Consider the following 16,178-nt stretch of genomic DNA (forward strand, 5'->3'; position numbering starts at 1 on the left):
ATATATACCATGTATTATAAATTTATTTTTTATCAAAATTTTATTTATTTTACAAAATTTAAAAATTAAATTTATGATTTAAAATATTTATAAAAATATATCATACTAATATATGTATTATTTAATATATATATATATATATACATATAAATTATTTTTATATATTGAGTAACATAATTTTTAATATAAAGTATTGGAATGCAATATAAATTCATTCCTGAAAAAGAAGCTTGCAAACGAAATATAAAAATGGTGAAATCAAAGTAAAGCAGAGAAACATCCTTGTAATATTAAGCTGTCCGAGTAGAATTATTTTGCACTCACATCAGTGGGCAGTTGGCAGCCATAAATTTAAGTTTCACAGCTCACAAGAGATCCACAATGGTTCATCGAACTCCCCTGTCAACTTATCTCCATTCTCTGACCCCAAACACATACGCCCCATATCCACCTCATTCCCAGTGTGCCATGCTGGCGTCCCATTTTCATATCCATTCCATGTCAGCCTCTTCAATCCACTTCCGTCCAACCTCACCACGAACAGGTCACCATACGGTTGAAACTGATTGGGAAGCGAAATCGGTTCAGCCGTCATGCCCCCCAAGTTAGCCGCGAAAAGAAGCCACTCGCAGTCAGCGCTGAAACACACGTGGTTGATTCTCTCCCTGTCCACGTCAACTGAACCTTCAGATCCCGCCACGTAGACTCTTCGGAGATCGGAGCCGTCGGGCCGGATGACGTATATGCTGAAAGCATTCAAGTTGTCGGGATTGTGCCTGTTCGACGAAAAGGCGATCAGTTTTCCATCTGGCGACCAGCTAGGCATGGTGTCAATCCACGGTCCCTCAGTTAACTGACGGATACCGCCTTCTAATTCTCCGTTAACGGCGTCTATAATGTAGAGGTTCTTGTTCCCGGAGCGGCCGGACCTGAAAACCACGGACTTGCCGTCCGGCGAACAAGAAGGAAATGCGTTATTGCCGGTTTCTTCTCTGGTAAGGATCTTCACATCGGCTGGAATGTCTTCACGATCATCATCCAGATACGATGGATCGAACGAGATTCGTGCGATCTGGACCGTCGCTTTTACAGACTCAAAGATCGGTCCTACCGAGGTGTAAATCACATGCTTTTCTGTAGGACTCCAGGAGTTATAGAATGCCGTACGATCTTTCAAAACGGTCCATCTCTTTGAACCGTCTGATTTCACGATCTTAAGGCCGCCTTTCGCTTCGAAGTCGTGATTGAAAGCAATCAAATCACCGGCCGGAGAAAAGGACGGGAACGATCCGTTGAGTCGCAGCATCCGCAGTTCATTTATTGGAGACACTACGGGATCGAGATGTGGAATGGTCGACTCGCCCGGTGATGACTCCCCTCGGAATCGGTGGTAGCCGAGAAAACCACATTCGGGAGATACAAAGGGGTTGTAGTGATGGAAATTCGGATTCAGCGACTCGGTCACTGGATAAAACTTCTTCGAATCAATATCAAATATCTCTATGTGCCGGAAATTGCTCCCCTTCCGCCTAGTCGCTACGGCGATTCGCTTACTACCTTGCATGGCCGCAGGAGTGAAACAGTGAACTCGTGGCGGGGTTATCCGGCGAGGAGCCTCGGAAATACTAGAAGATTGAAAACCCTCCGGCAGATTCACGCTGAAAATGCTCCACCATCCATCATCAGCCTGCCGGTGAAAGTAGAGGTTGGAATCGCCGGACCAGGTGGGCCAACCACCACGCTCGCATACAACAACACGCTTTTCCGGCTCCGATTCCCGGAAAACAACAATATCAGTGTGCAACTCATGAAATTCACCGCCCCAAGGACGAGACCCATAGGATGCAACAGCTATGAACTTTCCGGACCGAGAAATCGCTGGACTGTAATCGACAACTCCGTGAGGAGTCAACTGCACAACTGCCTTGTCATCAAGCCCAGTGGAGTAAACAGCAGACCAGCTGATGAAGGGCTTCTCTGGCCGTTCATGAGCCGACACGAAGTACAGCCGTCCGTTCTTAACGATCGGACGGTCATGGTAGAGACTGCCGGGAACAGAGAGCAGCTGTTCAGGTTTGGTAACACCGGGCCGGATTTGATAAATTCGAGGCGAGCCGCTTCTCTCGGAGACGTAAACCAGGGTCTGGTTTTCGTCGAGGAAGTGGCCATTGAAATTGATGGAAGTACCGCCGGTGAGGCGGCGTTCAGAAGTGTGGTTGATGAGATTGGGATCGAGATTGAGAGAAAAGAGGTCGAAGCCGTAGTGAGGTCTGCCAACTGTGGTGAAGGCAATGGTTCCAGTGGGTTCCATTGGAGGTGGGGTGCGAGTGTGAGTGTAGGAGGCGAAGGCTGTCTTATATAGGTAGCGACACGTTCGCAGTGACACCATCATTCTTGGCCTTACCCAAATGTTGTGGATGATATATGGGAATGGCACGAGTCACGAGATATGGAATGATGATATATAAAAATAATATTAATTAAAATCTGAACCTGGAACTGATGAGGGGATGTAGCTCAAACGGTAGAGCGCTCGCTTTGCATGCGAGAGGTACGGGGTTCGATACCCCGCATCTCCAAACTGTTATGCACTGATGAATTTTGGTTGGATCAATAGTTTAAATTTTACTTCACACAATGGAACAAATTAATTTCGTCTATAATACTATCTCACTTAAGATCAATGTTTGGTTGGTTTGCAATGGGATAAAATCAGTTTTCCATCCTTTTACTGGATATGCAGATCCTATGTACTATAAATTTAATTATTATTTTTATATTACTTATTTTATAAAATAAAAAAATTTAATTAAAATTTAAAAAATATTACTGAAAAATATATAATACTTTCATATATTGAATAACATAATATACTTTTTTTATTTATAAATTTCAAATATTTTAATCATAAATATTGTTAATGAAAAAATTATTTATTAAAATCATTGAATACTTTCTAAATAACAGTAAATGCAAGAGAAATTTCATATTTTTTTAATAATATATATTAAAATGTAATATAATTTTTTATTTAAATAAATATACAATATTAAAAAATAATACATATTTTATTTTATTTTCTTATTCATTTTACCAACTAAATGTAAATATAATATAACATAGCATTTCATATCTTAGGATATAATATGTTAAGATATATATATTATATTTTATTTTATTCTGTTAATTAAATATAATTTAAAGATTTTACCTTATTCAATCTTCGGATAATTTTATATCCAAATCTTATTTACTATTTTCATTTAATCATTTAGATTTTATCTCACATGTTCAATAATCGAAATGATGGAGTTTATATCAATTCCATCCCTTATTATTTTTTATTAATAATATAATAATACAGAAAAAAAAAAAACCCTTCTTTTCGAGTCGTTAAAAAAGGCATGCAGAATGCGACAACTGAAGGGATGCACTCAATCTCAGTGTCTACACTTTTTGGATCACCATCTCTGTATTTCTTGTTCTCCACGTTGGCGGCCTTAGTCTCAAGCACCAAACCACTAGGCGGCCATGAGTGGGATGCACCATATATCCTCTAAAGTTGAGGTGGTTTTTCAAAGTTGGAATGTATTCCATACCATGCTTTCTCAAAGTAGACACAAAAGCCAGCTTTGTCAAGAATCTTAATATCTTTGAATAATCAATCCATAAAGCATTACAGCAACTATGCTATGCTGTGTCAGAGTTCAAATCTCTTTGGCTGATGGTCTATAAGACAAATCATAATATATTGAGTAGTTAGACCAGCCATGTAAGTACAAGAAAATGGAAGATAAGGGAACTTCCTAATGTGTGTTTCTATCCACTGCTTGGTGGAGTTTTCTCATTTCTCAATCTTTGAATCAGTGTATAAACTAGCAATGCTTTTGATGGGAGAAGGAACCTCAGCATCTTACAGGTGATTGGCATGTTTGGCAATCAGTAAATGGTTTTCTGGAGAGATGGTCGGTGGGACGTACTTCACAAGCTGTGTTTCTAACCCATGTTCTTTGACCCACATCAACCTCCCCATGTCTATGATCTCCTTGCACATGAACCCTACTACTGCCCTTTCCATGGCTTTCATATTCTGCACAATTTCAGCAACTCCACCAACATCTTCAACACATTCTTTCTTCTCACTATGACAACATGATAAAATCAATATGTCAATTAGAAAATACAGTTTGAAATTAGAAAAAAAAACACTCAGGATGGCATTAAGGCCGAAGAGTTCAATGGAATTACATTGATTGTAGATGCAGTCTGCAACCAGCAACGTCTGAAAGATCCGAGCCATGATCTGCATCCACTGCCCAGCTAGTAAACCAAGTAATAGCATGAAAATCGTCTTTAGTGATCCCCAGATTCATTAAATATTTTTTATCTGCAGGGCAGCAAAATTTAAAAATTTAGGCAGGTCATGATAGAAAGAGATGTCTGCAAATCATGAAAATTAAACAACTCAATGAGGTTGTGCCAACTATAAATTATATATATATATATATTTTTAGATAGCATGAAAAATTGATTACTTATATAGTGTTTCCACTGGCAAAGATGATGGCAACAAGTAGCTATAGCTAGGCCTCTGAGGTAATGACCACTACAGCACTGAACAGCATCATCTTGATTGGATTCCTCAGCAAGGCAACATCTCAGGCTCAAATCTGCAGCAAAGTTTGACAATTCATAATGGACTCAGAGAGTCTCACAAAAGATGATTATCAACAGATTTACAATGGATTTAAGAGTAAAGATTTAACAGCAAGTTATTTGGAGTTGCACCAAATGTTAATCACCTGTTGCAGGCCCACATAGATGTTTACCAATTGCAAGGTAAGGAACTCCCTGTAAAGACTCAACTGCCTTCAAGTTTAAATCCTCAACTGCAACGGTTGAATGTTGTAACGTAACAATGTAGCCAAAGGTATGCCATTTATAAACATACAATAAACAAAAGGTATAACAAAGGATCCTACAATAAACAAAGATGAAATCAACATGTCATATGAAACTGATGCAAGGTCAGTACTTTTTGGTACCAGAATATAACAAAGTTTTGACTTGTTATTTTGCAAATGATAGTGTGAGAAAGAGTAGATTCTGAAGTAGGGTTAATGCAGCGGACTCTAAATAGGAGAACAGACCAAGAAGCTACTTGCTAAAAGCTAGCACTATGAAATTCTCAAACATAAGTAAACTATCATAACGATTTGCTCCCAATCATGTAGATATGATTCACTTTGCACCCAAAAGGGCCCTCACAGCTTTAAAACGGGTTTACAAAGTTAAAAGAAGTTCATACATATATAATGCCAGAAATTTTTTCCCCTATCTGATATAGGATATCACAATCAACCCCCAATGCAGGCGCAATGTCCTCGTTATGTCCCATGAGTTCCTCTTAACCTTGTAAATATGTTTTAAAGCTATAAGGACCCTTTAGGGTGCAAAGTGGATAATATCTACATGGTTGGAAGTAGATTATTATAAATGGTATCAAAGTCGATCTCCAAACCCAGTGGGGGGGTTTATTTGATCTCATAAGAGGTGTTGGCTGTTTAGCCCCACAATCCTATAAGACACAACAAAGATGTGTTTGCATGGGGGTGATTATGATATCCCACATCAAATAAGGAGAATATAAGTATGAATTCCTCTTAACCTTACAAATGCATTTTAAAGTTGTGAGTACCCCTTTAGGCCTAAAGCGAACAATATCCACACAATTGAAAGTGAGTCATTACAACTACAGTTTTAATGAATATCAGTATTTGCATTTCCCAATTATTGTTTAGCATTTTGGTAATTGGGACAATGAATCTATAAAAGCACTAGTCCTAAAATTTTCATAATTTTATTGCCTAGACACATGGTTAGCCTCAAACTGAAATTCAGACATTAGAACATGCAGATGTATAAGCTCCAATAAGTACTTAATGTATATGTCTTTGTCAAAACACCAACAAGGCCATGCATGCATGTTAGTACATGCAGATGTATAAGCTCCAATAAGTACTTAATGTTTATGTCTTTGTCAAAACACCAACAAGGCCATGCATGCTCGACCTTGTAAAGGGGGCATTTTTTTAATAGTCTCATAAATGTTATGATCTTACATGGTCTAAGTGCATTCCTTAAAGTTGGCTAAACTGTAGCATAGAGAGAATAAAGAAACATTACATTTGATCTATTAAAAAACTTGTCAGCAAAGAAATGAAATTTCTTCCAAGAGGATTTTGAAAACCTTACTGTCAATTCTCAAACGCTCTAATATCAAGCTCTCTTTCTGTCGCAGTGATCGATCAGCCTAGAAGTAGCATTAGCACATTATAACAATTAAAATACATACATACACAAATCTTACTTCAAAGATGCAGTGAGTTCAAAATGTGAATTCATTATACTTCTTTAAAAACCTATCATTGAACATTTCCAAATCTGCCAACATTTAAGGAAAGACATGCTGGTTCAGTGAAGAATGCATTCAGCTAACCTTCAGCTTGTATGACTTTCGCTCAACCAAAAAGACTCTCTTGATCCCATAACAATCTGCAAGCATTTGAGTCAAGTACCCTCTTCCGGCTCCAAACTCGACTACTGCAGGAACTCCATTATCATCCCCTGATGATCTATCAGAGTCACATTGCTCCATTTGGTCATCACCACTAGATTTCTCCAATACCCCAAATTCTTCCAAATTCCCAAGAATTGATGCCTGTTGCACAACATGTTTCTCTTGAAATGGTAGTTTCCTGCAAAATAACAAACTATTTTGTAAACCAAAGAACCCCCCATTAAAGAATAAACTAAATATGTCAGTTTGTATACCGGTCTACTTCTCTCTTGATCCATATATCGCAAGCTTCAGGCACCCTATAAGAGTCTCGAATATCATTACGTATTGAACTATGAATAGACTGAATTTTACTAATTAATATGGAGAATTCAGGTACAGTCATGCTATATACAGCGTTCCTCTTCATCAATGAGGTAGCGTTCTCCAAAGAAGCTAATGTGGGTGCCGCTGCTCCCTTCTCATCTCCTTCATCTTCATCATCTTTCCCACCATTGATGCCCTTTTGGTAGAAAGGTTGACTACTCAAGGACTGAGCTTGCTTCAGTAATGGGCATCTTTTCATATGTCCTTCAAGATTTTCACTCAGTACAGAGCTACAAATCAGGTAAAACAACAAGAGCCGTTAGATTACAGAGAACAATTCTATTTCTTTGGCTGCACAGAAACTGTTAGCAAGACAAAGAGAAAACAAAAAACTTAACAACAGAGAATTATTTGACCCAATTGATAAAACGTATATTTCAAAGTTCATCTTCTTTTCTTTTCTTTCTCAGCGACCAAACAGAGGATGAAGAAAAAAAAATGAAGAATCAGAATAAAAGATTACTGAGAAGGGTCGATTGGGCATGGCACCCACTCTGCATCAGACCTAGTGTTGTGGTTCCCGCAAAACCTGGGCCGTTAGATTACAAATCAGAGATCCAATCAAAGCATATAAAGAGAGAGAAGGGAGAGAGAAATTGATGCTTACACGGAATCGTTGATACGAAAGTTTGCACAGAAACGTTTCTTCTTGGGAAGCCAGAAGCTGCAGCGGTTTTCCATACTCTGAGACAGCCGGAGACGTCCAACGCCGCCGCAGTCTCAGTTAGAGCAGACAGTTTCCGGCTGGTTGCTCAGCTGATCTGCACCCTAAGGTATGCCAATAGGGCTCACTGATTTGTGAAGCCCACTGGGCCATCTTAGTGAGTTTCTAGTCACTGGGCCAAGACCTGGCAGCAATAGCCCAAAGGCTCAGGCTACGGCAATAACAAAAATAACAAAGTAAGCAAATTTTCACATATTCTCAAAAACTGTTTTTGAAACCATTTATTAAAAATGCGTTAAGAATCAGACTCTGTTTGGATATGGAAAGTAAAGACAGAGTGTAAAATACTTATATATTTTCTAAAATACTACTTTCTTTATAAAAAAATAAAATAAATAAATAAATTTATCAAATATATTAAATTCAAACCCATTTTTGTTTTTATATTTCATTATTTCCCTTTTTATTTTTCAATTTTCTCATTTATTTTCTTTGATCTCCTACTTTTCTCCAATCTTCTCCATGTCTAAAGGGTGCCCAAAATTAACATCATGGGCTTCAAATAGCAACACACGTTTTCTTTTTAAAAATAGTAGAACCAACTCCTCCTCCCTTCACCATTCTCTCCATTTTTCTCAACCTATATATACTATCAGCTACTCTCTCGGTTCCCATTCCATGACCCAATGCTCATATATATGCTTCTCTCCTCTCTCCTTCACCTCTTTCCCTCCCCCATAAAATGGCGACTTGTGAAAGGCCCGGGTTCCAAGCCCTTGCATGGCTCCTATGCTTGATTTTTGCTCATCTTTCTGCATCTACAATGGCTTTTCCACGATCATCATTATCATCATCCCTTAAAGTTGGCTTCTATGGATCAACATGTCCATCTGCGGAGGCAGTTGTGAGAAAGACTGTAGATAAAGCTGTGTCCCGGAATCTTGGCATTGCTGCTGGCCTCATTAGAATGCATTTCCACGACTGCTTTGTGAGGGTAAGCGCATATGGCTTCTATAAATCCTCCTAGAATTTGATAAACTTCCATCAACGTACGTCCTTATTTTCTTCCTTGACTTGATTCTCTATTGCGTTTCAGGGTTGTGATGCTTCTGTACTACTGGATTCCACACCAGGCAACCTTTCCGAGAAAGAACATCCAGCCAACAACCCAAGCTTAAGAGGCTTCCAAGTCATCAATAAGGCAAAAGCCAAACTTGAGGCTCTGTGCCCGGAAACCGTTTCATGTGCGGACATAATTGCTTTTGCAGCTCGTGATGGTGCCTTAAAAGTGGGGGGAATCAACTATACTGTGCCAGGAGGCCGCCGTGATGGGCGCGTATCTCGCAAAGATGAAGTGGCTGAAAGTCTGCCTCCTCCCCACTTCAATGCCGAACAACTTGAGCTCAGGTTTGCTCGAAAAGGTTTGTCGCTTGATGAGATGGTGACGCTCTCTGGGGCGCATTCTATTGGCATGTCTCATTGCTCCTCCTTCTCAAAACGCCTCTACTCCAATGGCACTCATGCCCACGATCCTTCTATGCGTCGAAAATATGTATCCTTTTTGAGAACCAAATGCCACCCACAAAGAAATGGAGGTCAAAATCCTACTGTCCCTCTTGAAGCTAAAACACCTGGCCGCTTGGACAACAAATACTACAAGGAATTGGAGAAGCACCGGGGGCTATTGAATTCAGACCAGACGTTGATGAGCAGTCAATCAACAGCATGGATGGTGAGGAACAATGCAAGGCATGGATCTACATGGGCTGCCAAGTTTGCAGCAGCAATGGTGCACATGGGTTCGATTGATGTCCTCACTGAGACACAGGGTGAGATCAGGAGGAGTTGCCATGTAGTGAACTAATTAATCTTTTGTAATTGTTTTATGCTGGGGCTAGCAAAATTTTGAAATTTCGTTGATCTTTTCCAATGTGCTTTGTTCTTCTGCTCTCTGATTCAGGCTTTAAATCATTTCCCCCTCTGATGAGATTTTGCACTGTTCTTCCCCATAATACATTGCATTGAGGTTGAAAATTTTAGAATTATTAGATGATGGGTAATTCATTTTATAAAATTAAATTATCAATTTTAAAAAAAATTTAACTTTGTAGAATTTGAATTTACAATTTATATCATACACTTTAACTTCTCATCCTCTGAGTAGTCCATTGAGCTTAGGAATGATATTCCAATGAGTTTTTTTGGGTATTCATCCAATCCCTATTGGAAATTTGGAATAAGTTTGGAATGAAAATAAATAAATTAGAGACTTTGAGATATTTTTTTAAAAACATAAGATAGATTTGGATATTTTCTTATCCCATTTCTCCACGCATAAAATTAATTTTAAAAAATAATTTAATTTAATTTTTCTATTTTTAATACATATATAAAATAATAAAATTATTTTTTAATAAAATAAATTATAAAAAATTATAATCTTATAATTATTTTAAATGTAATTAATTTTTTTAAATTTAGCGTTTTTTAAAAAAAAATTAGAATTAAAAAAGAAAAAGAAAAAGGAAGAGGTTAAATGAGTAAGGAAAATCCGTATATACCCTTAATTTTTGGGATAACCGATTAAAAGGGACAAAAATCCCTCAATATTGCAAAACTAACCCTTTACTTATTTAGGTCTCAAAAATGACCCAATTCGGACAAAAATACCCCCTCACCCCCTCAGTTATCTTTTCAGCCCTTTTTCCCTCCAACTCCAATTTTCTCTTGTATTGTGTCTCTTCGTTACCCTTTTTCCCTCCAACTCCAATTTTCTCTTGTATTGTGTCTCTTCGTTACCCTGCAAACCCATTTGTTCCATCTGTTAACCTGCGAGAAAGAAATCACGAAGGATTTTTCCTTTTATTGCAAGAGAACAAAAAGGCAACACAATACAAAGAAAAAACAGAAAGTAAGTTTCACTGTTTCATTCTTTGATTTTGGTTTTTCGAACTGTATATATGAATCTTCATCCATGAAATGAGAAGAAACCCTAAGTGTCTTATTTTGGTTCTTATTTTTTTCTTTTAATCAAACCCGATTTTTCATCTTTCTGATATTGTGTGTTGATTCAGTTCATGAAAATGGAAGAAGAAAAAAATTTTGTGATGAAAAATACGAAACAGAAGAGGTATAAAATTTTGGGAAAAAAGAGAAGTGAAAGAAAGCCAGGTTTTGAAATCTCTTCATCGTCATCAGAAAATGAGAAGAAAACAACTGATTCAGTAAGCATTAATTGTCTACTTGAAATTTTGATTTTTAATTTTTTTTTTTTAATTTTATCATTTTTAATAGATTTTTTTTTGTGAATTTATTTTTCATGAATTGATAATCTAATTGTTGGAAATTTTCTCAGTGAGGTTATAGTCCAAGGTTTAAAGCAATATTTGAATTATTAGAAAAAACTAAACTTAACTACTATCAAGTTTACCATCAAAAGGTTTTGAAATTTTGTGTAATGAAGTTATTTGTTATGAATTTATAACGTATTTGAATATAATTTTTGTGAAATTATTTTATCCAAATATTTAGAATTTTGATTTAAATATATATGTTAAGAAGAAACTGAACTTAACTGCTATCAAGTTCATTGTCAGGTTGCAATTTCAAAATGGTTTTGTTTTGTTTCAAATTTCAATAAACACTAGAATAATGTCTCCAATTTTTTGTAGCTGCAACTTACTAAAATATAATAGCTTCAATTGCATTAGTAAAATAATATCTTTAGAATATTAGCATTTGACATGACATCCTTAAATAATAGGAAAATAAAGTCTATGTTAAGAAGTAATACAAAATGATGGATTTAACATACTTGGATAAGTTTGGTAATATAATTTTGCTCAATTTATATTGATATTTTTACAATTTGTTATTATTTTGCAGATTGACATTCCTCCTCCTTTCCTATCTTTTATATCTAAAATATCTAAAGAGGAGTACTTTCCTGGAAAAATTGCATGTTTGTCTCACTTGGTAGCCATTGAAAATATTAAGAAGAAATTGACTGAACCACAATTGGAGATGTTTAGAAAATCATGTTTTGGTCATTTTTTACTCCTTCCCGAACTTAGATTTTCAGCCCAAATTGTTCATCAATTGTTGTTACGTCAATGTGAAACCAAAAAAGACAATGAAATATGGATTTTATTAAAGTCAAAGGGCTTAAGATTTAGTAAAGAAGAGTTTGCATTGATTACGGGCTTGAGTTTTGGTCCTATTACAAAATGTGATAAAAAATCATTACGAATAAGGGACACATACTTTAAAGGAGAAAACAAGGTGCGTAATGATGAGTTGGAGAAAGTTTTTCTTTCTTTAGGAGAGGAAAAGAAAAAGAAAAAGAATAAGAAAAATAAAAAAAAAAGGATTTGAAGATGAAGAGGTGATAAAGTTGGCACTTTTGTATTTTTTAGAGCATGTTTTATTTGGGAAAGAAGGAAAAAATTTGATAGATATGGAATGGGTTGCTTTGGTTGATAATTTGGAGGCTTTTAACAAGTATCCATGGGGGGGGATTTGTTATGAGAGGACACTATTTGGTTTGCAAAGAGCTTTGGAGAATCGGGTATCCAAATACCAAGATAAAAAGAAAACAAAGGGAGAAGCTGCAGTTGAAGCATATAGTCTTGTTGGATTTCCATATGCATTCCAGGTTTGGGCATACGAGGCTATTCCACTTATTGGATTGAAATATGTCACTCGTGTATCTGAGAGGTATCCTCGAATATTAAATTGGAGTGCAACAAGTGCTCTAAGGTCTACTGAGGTTGAAAATGTATTTCTAGAGCCTCATGTAAGTAATTCTTTACCTTTACATTTTAAGAATGCAATTATAAATATTATTGTATTGTTGTTTATTAATAATTATATTTGATTTGGACTTTGTAGTTAACTTTTCATTCGCTTCTAACACCCACTTTAGAGGAGCAACAACAAGACTATTACAAGCATGTAGATAAACAAGGAGCTTCAGCAGAAATGTTGCACCAATCAAATGCCTCACAAGATGCCAAGAATGATGACTTAAGGCATGAAAAAAGCTCATCTGACACTGCTGCATATGTTGCTGCTGCTACTGCTGCAATGGCAAAGAAACAACAAATGATGCAATCACCCCATCAATAGAGGTAACTTAAACTAAACTTAGCCATCATAAATAATGCATGCATGTTTTTTTTTTTTTTGGTACTTTATTTAATATAAGATGTTCATTCCATAATTAACATGTGGAACCTGACCTTAACTATAAATAAACAAGAGCTATTACAAAAGCAACCTATTCATTGGTTGATTACAAGGGTAAAATAGGTATTTACAAAGCTAAAAATCAAGCAAAATATCTTGGAGAACCGGTAGTGGAATAACATCAACAATGTCTCAAAACAGGGGATTCAAAGGAATTTCGCAATGTGCCTAATCCTCCTTGCGAAATTTTCGCAATGTGTTTCTTCATGGTGCGAAATGGCAAAATTTCGCACCATGAAGAAAATCCCCTTGCGAAATTTTCGCAATGTGGCTCTTCATGGTGCGAAATGGCAAAATTTCGCACCATGAAGAAAATCCCATTGCGAAATTTTCGCAATGTGAAATTCACCTTGCGAAATTGGCCATTTGACATGATGCAGTTGTCTTCCGAAGGCCATATCTTCCTCATTTCAGCTCCAAATCATACACGGTTTAAAGCATTGGATTCTTGACTTCCTAAGCTTTCAAATGGTATATAACATGCAAAAATTGGACTTCGGGAAGTGCCTCAAAAGTGCGAAAGAAGACTGCAGCTGTTTTCTTCACTCTGTTTTCTTCACTCTGTTTTCCTCTTCTCCATTGCTTGTGCTCGTGTTTCCACTTGAAATTCAAGCCTATAAACGTACAAAATCCTTGCTTAACTCGCCCAAGTAGCTCCTCCAACAATTGGCATGCTTGAATTGGTTCATAAGCTAATAAAAACATGTAAACTTGCCACAAAATGGTTAAAACCAATTACTAAGGACCTTAATGAATTAATTGGGTTAAATGAATATGATTACTACTCAAAGGTGCTTAAAACCATTATAATTAGGTCTACAAAATAGCACTTTTTGGTAGTAATCACAAAGTGAACAAACTTGTCATAATATATATATAAATATTGTAAGTGTTAAATTTTTATTTCATTTATGTGCAATATGTGCAGAAATCATGGATGGAGTTTGTGAAATTCAGACAAAGCTCAGAGTTAAATTTCAATCATCTAAAGAAAGAAATTGAAGGACTCAACTTGAAGATGGATGAATTGAAACAACTTTTATTAGAAGTTAGTGACATGTTTACTTGTTTAAATTTTCTAATACTTCAATGTTTTGACATTTGTGTTTTCTCATATTTATTATTATTGGGTGGTGTATGCAATTTTAGGTTAAGAGTTCGAATGAGGAACACGGTATGCATGACACTAGATTCAGAAAATCTAGTACAAAAGAAAATGATAACAATATGGGCTTTGATTTCCAGACTGGAATTTTTGAGGATGTTACAGATGATGAAGTGGAGAGAAATGACATTCCCATGGATGTGAACATTGATATGGAAGCTTCTAGAAACCTTCAGCTTGCAGAAAAACACATGACTAAAGAGTTGAAAGATGACTACTCTATTGATGATCCAGTTATTGATATTGCCAAGTTGTTTGGTACCCCAACTATGTCGGGCGAGTTTTCAGTATATGTCATACCTCACCATCTATCTCCTGCCATTTTTAAGCGAAGGCGTGAGATTAAAAAGTCTCATATCTTACAGCACCCTTTTACAGATCCCACCAAGAGAAAGAAACTAAGAAAAGAGATTGAGAAACCATTAACTTCATTTGATCCTTTGCATCCAATCTCTGAAGAAGCATTAGAGTCCTTTCAAAAGTGGATGAGTGATGACCAAGGGTAAGTTGTATACATCCATACTTGTAAATTTGTGTTCTTCACAAGTTATAAAATTACTAATGTTTTTATTTTTTTTTTTATGTCAAAGGTCCACAATTGACATTGACTACATACATATAGATAAAAAATGGTTTCAATCACTGTCTAATCATGGTTCATGGCTTGCTGACACGGTTTGTAAATGATGCATTTTGTTTTTATTTTTATTTATTATTATGTTCAGCTTACAACCAAATAATATAACTAATTTACTTTATTGTAATTGTTAGCACATTGATGTTGCCTTCTTCTTTTTCCGGAAGCGGCGAATAGAAAATCCTCATCTTTTTTCCCAAAAGTTTACCACAGTGGATACTATGTTTTGGGTATGTGTAGTTTGAATTTTAGTTAACATTTTTAATTTTTTTGTAATAATGAATCTTATGATCTTGGTTATTTATTTATGTATATTAACTTTATTCTATGTAGCAAAATGCTCAAGCAAGATGGATTAAGCATGGCAAGAAGTGGAACCAATTCAAATTACTAGAGAATGACATCCTTATTGATTATGCCAATGGTTTGCAGCCTCTTTATTCTGTCAAATGGCCTGATGTTGACATTGTGTATGTCCCTATCAATGTTCGGGCTAGTCACTGGGTATTAGGAGTTGTCCACCTTCATCGAAGGATTATATACGTATATGACTCATTGATGGGCATCAATAATAATGCAAGATTGCAAGTTGCCATTAAACCATTAGCCAAATTGTTGCCGCATATATTGAATGCAATAGCATATTATGGTTTTCATGGTGACACAAAAGTTAACTACCAAGAATGGGAAATTGAACGACTGCAAGATATTCCTCAACAGGAAAATGAGTAAGTGATCTTAAATTTACTTTCATAACTTATACACTTAATCTTTAATAATAGCCCTAACATTGATTATTTGTGTACCATGCAGTGGTGATTGTGGCATGTTTGTTATCAAATATGCTGAATACTTAATGCACAACCATCCATTGAAGTCATTAACAAGTGCACGAATGGACTGGTTTCGGGAAAAGATGGCAGCAGAGTTATTTTATATGAAATACTTGCCTATGTAATGAATTCATGTTGATATTTCACATTTTGATAATGTAGTTGGATGGTTTGTTATATGTAATTGGATAGCTTCATATATGTAGTTAGGCATTTTGATAAATGTAGTTGGACAGGTTGATATATCTACTTGGATATTTTGATGAATGTTGTTCGATAGTTATGTATACAATTGACCTTTTAAACTAAACTTCAATGTTGTCAAGTTGTTATGGGTACAAACTTGAAGGTAATTAAGTCCACAGTCTTAATAGAACACATGAACTTAACTACTATCAAGTTAACTGTGAACAAACTTGACAGATATTAAGTCGAAATCTATTCCAGAATAACATATTTAATCTGGACTTAATAGGTATCAAGTTGATCTTCTATAGACTCATAAGAAGTTGTGTCTACAATTGTCATTTTTACCTGAACTTAACTATTGTTAAGTTATTTTATGAACAAACTTGAAGGTAGTTAAGTTTACAGTCTTCAGACAAAAACTGAACTTAACTATTGTCAAGTTATTTTATGAACAAACTTGAAGGTAGTTAAGTTCACAGTCTTCAGACAAAAACTGA

The 16,178-nt window shown here is 35.9% G+C and overlaps 4 protein-coding genes and 1 non-coding gene across 5 annotated transcripts; 3 read left to right on the plus strand and 2 right to left on the minus strand.

Moving 5' to 3' along the window:
- Window positions 1-177: 177 nt before the first annotated feature.
- LOC100264112 (uncharacterized) lies at window positions 178-2,390 on the minus strand. The gene has a single exon (XM_002279767.5). The coding sequence runs from the start codon at window positions 2,387-2,389 to the stop codon at window positions 359-361; it is 2,031 nt and encodes a 676-aa protein (XP_002279803.2). The 5' UTR covers window position 2,390; the 3' UTR covers window positions 178-358.
- A 116-nt stretch (window positions 2,391-2,506) lies between these two features.
- TRNAA-UGC (transfer RNA alanine (anticodon UGC)) lies at window positions 2,507-2,579 on the plus strand. Its single transcript has one exon. It is a non-coding gene; the product is annotated as a tRNA-Ala (tRNA).
- A 1,052-nt stretch (window positions 2,580-3,631) lies between these two features.
- On the minus strand, window positions 3,632-7,742 carry LOC100248556 (uncharacterized). Its single transcript, XM_010653995.3, has 9 exons — window positions 7,554-7,742; window positions 7,410-7,475; window positions 6,835-7,176; window positions 6,500-6,758; window positions 6,256-6,313; window positions 4,803-4,889; window positions 4,536-4,670; window positions 4,249-4,387; window positions 3,632-4,142 (listed from the first exon to the last, which is right to left on the minus strand). Exons 1-9 carry the CDS (start codon window positions 7,625-7,627, stop codon window positions 3,914-3,916), a joined length of 1,389 nt encoding a protein of 462 aa, XP_010652297.1. The 5' UTR covers window positions 7,628-7,742; the 3' UTR covers window positions 3,632-3,913.
- Window positions 7,743-8,385: 643 nt separating this feature from the next.
- LOC100243422 (peroxidase 5-like) lies at window positions 8,386-9,496 on the plus strand. The gene is made up of 2 exons (XM_002272764.4): window positions 8,386-8,604; window positions 8,707-9,496. Exons 1-2 carry the CDS (start codon window positions 8,434-8,436, stop codon window positions 9,472-9,474), a joined length of 939 nt encoding a protein of 312 aa, XP_002272800.2. The 5' UTR covers window positions 8,386-8,433; the 3' UTR covers window positions 9,475-9,496.
- Window positions 9,497-12,709: 3,213 nt separating this feature from the next.
- On the plus strand, window positions 12,710-15,802 carry LOC104881542 (uncharacterized). Its single transcript, XM_059737938.1, has 6 exons — window positions 12,710-12,739; window positions 14,007-14,524; window positions 14,613-14,697; window positions 14,794-14,889; window positions 14,993-15,387; window positions 15,473-15,802. Exons 2-6 carry the CDS (start codon window positions 14,034-14,036, stop codon window positions 15,615-15,617), a joined length of 1,212 nt encoding a protein of 403 aa, XP_059593921.1. The 5' UTR covers window positions 12,710-12,739; window positions 14,007-14,033; the 3' UTR covers window positions 15,618-15,802.
- Window positions 15,803-16,178: the final 376 nt, after the last annotated feature.

The sequence above is a fragment of the Vitis vinifera genome, chromosome 7, assembly GCF_030704535.1.
Source record: "Vitis vinifera cultivar Pinot Noir 40024 chromosome 7, ASM3070453v1".
Lineage (NCBI taxonomy): Eukaryota > Viridiplantae > Streptophyta > Magnoliopsida > Vitales > Vitaceae > Vitis > Vitis vinifera.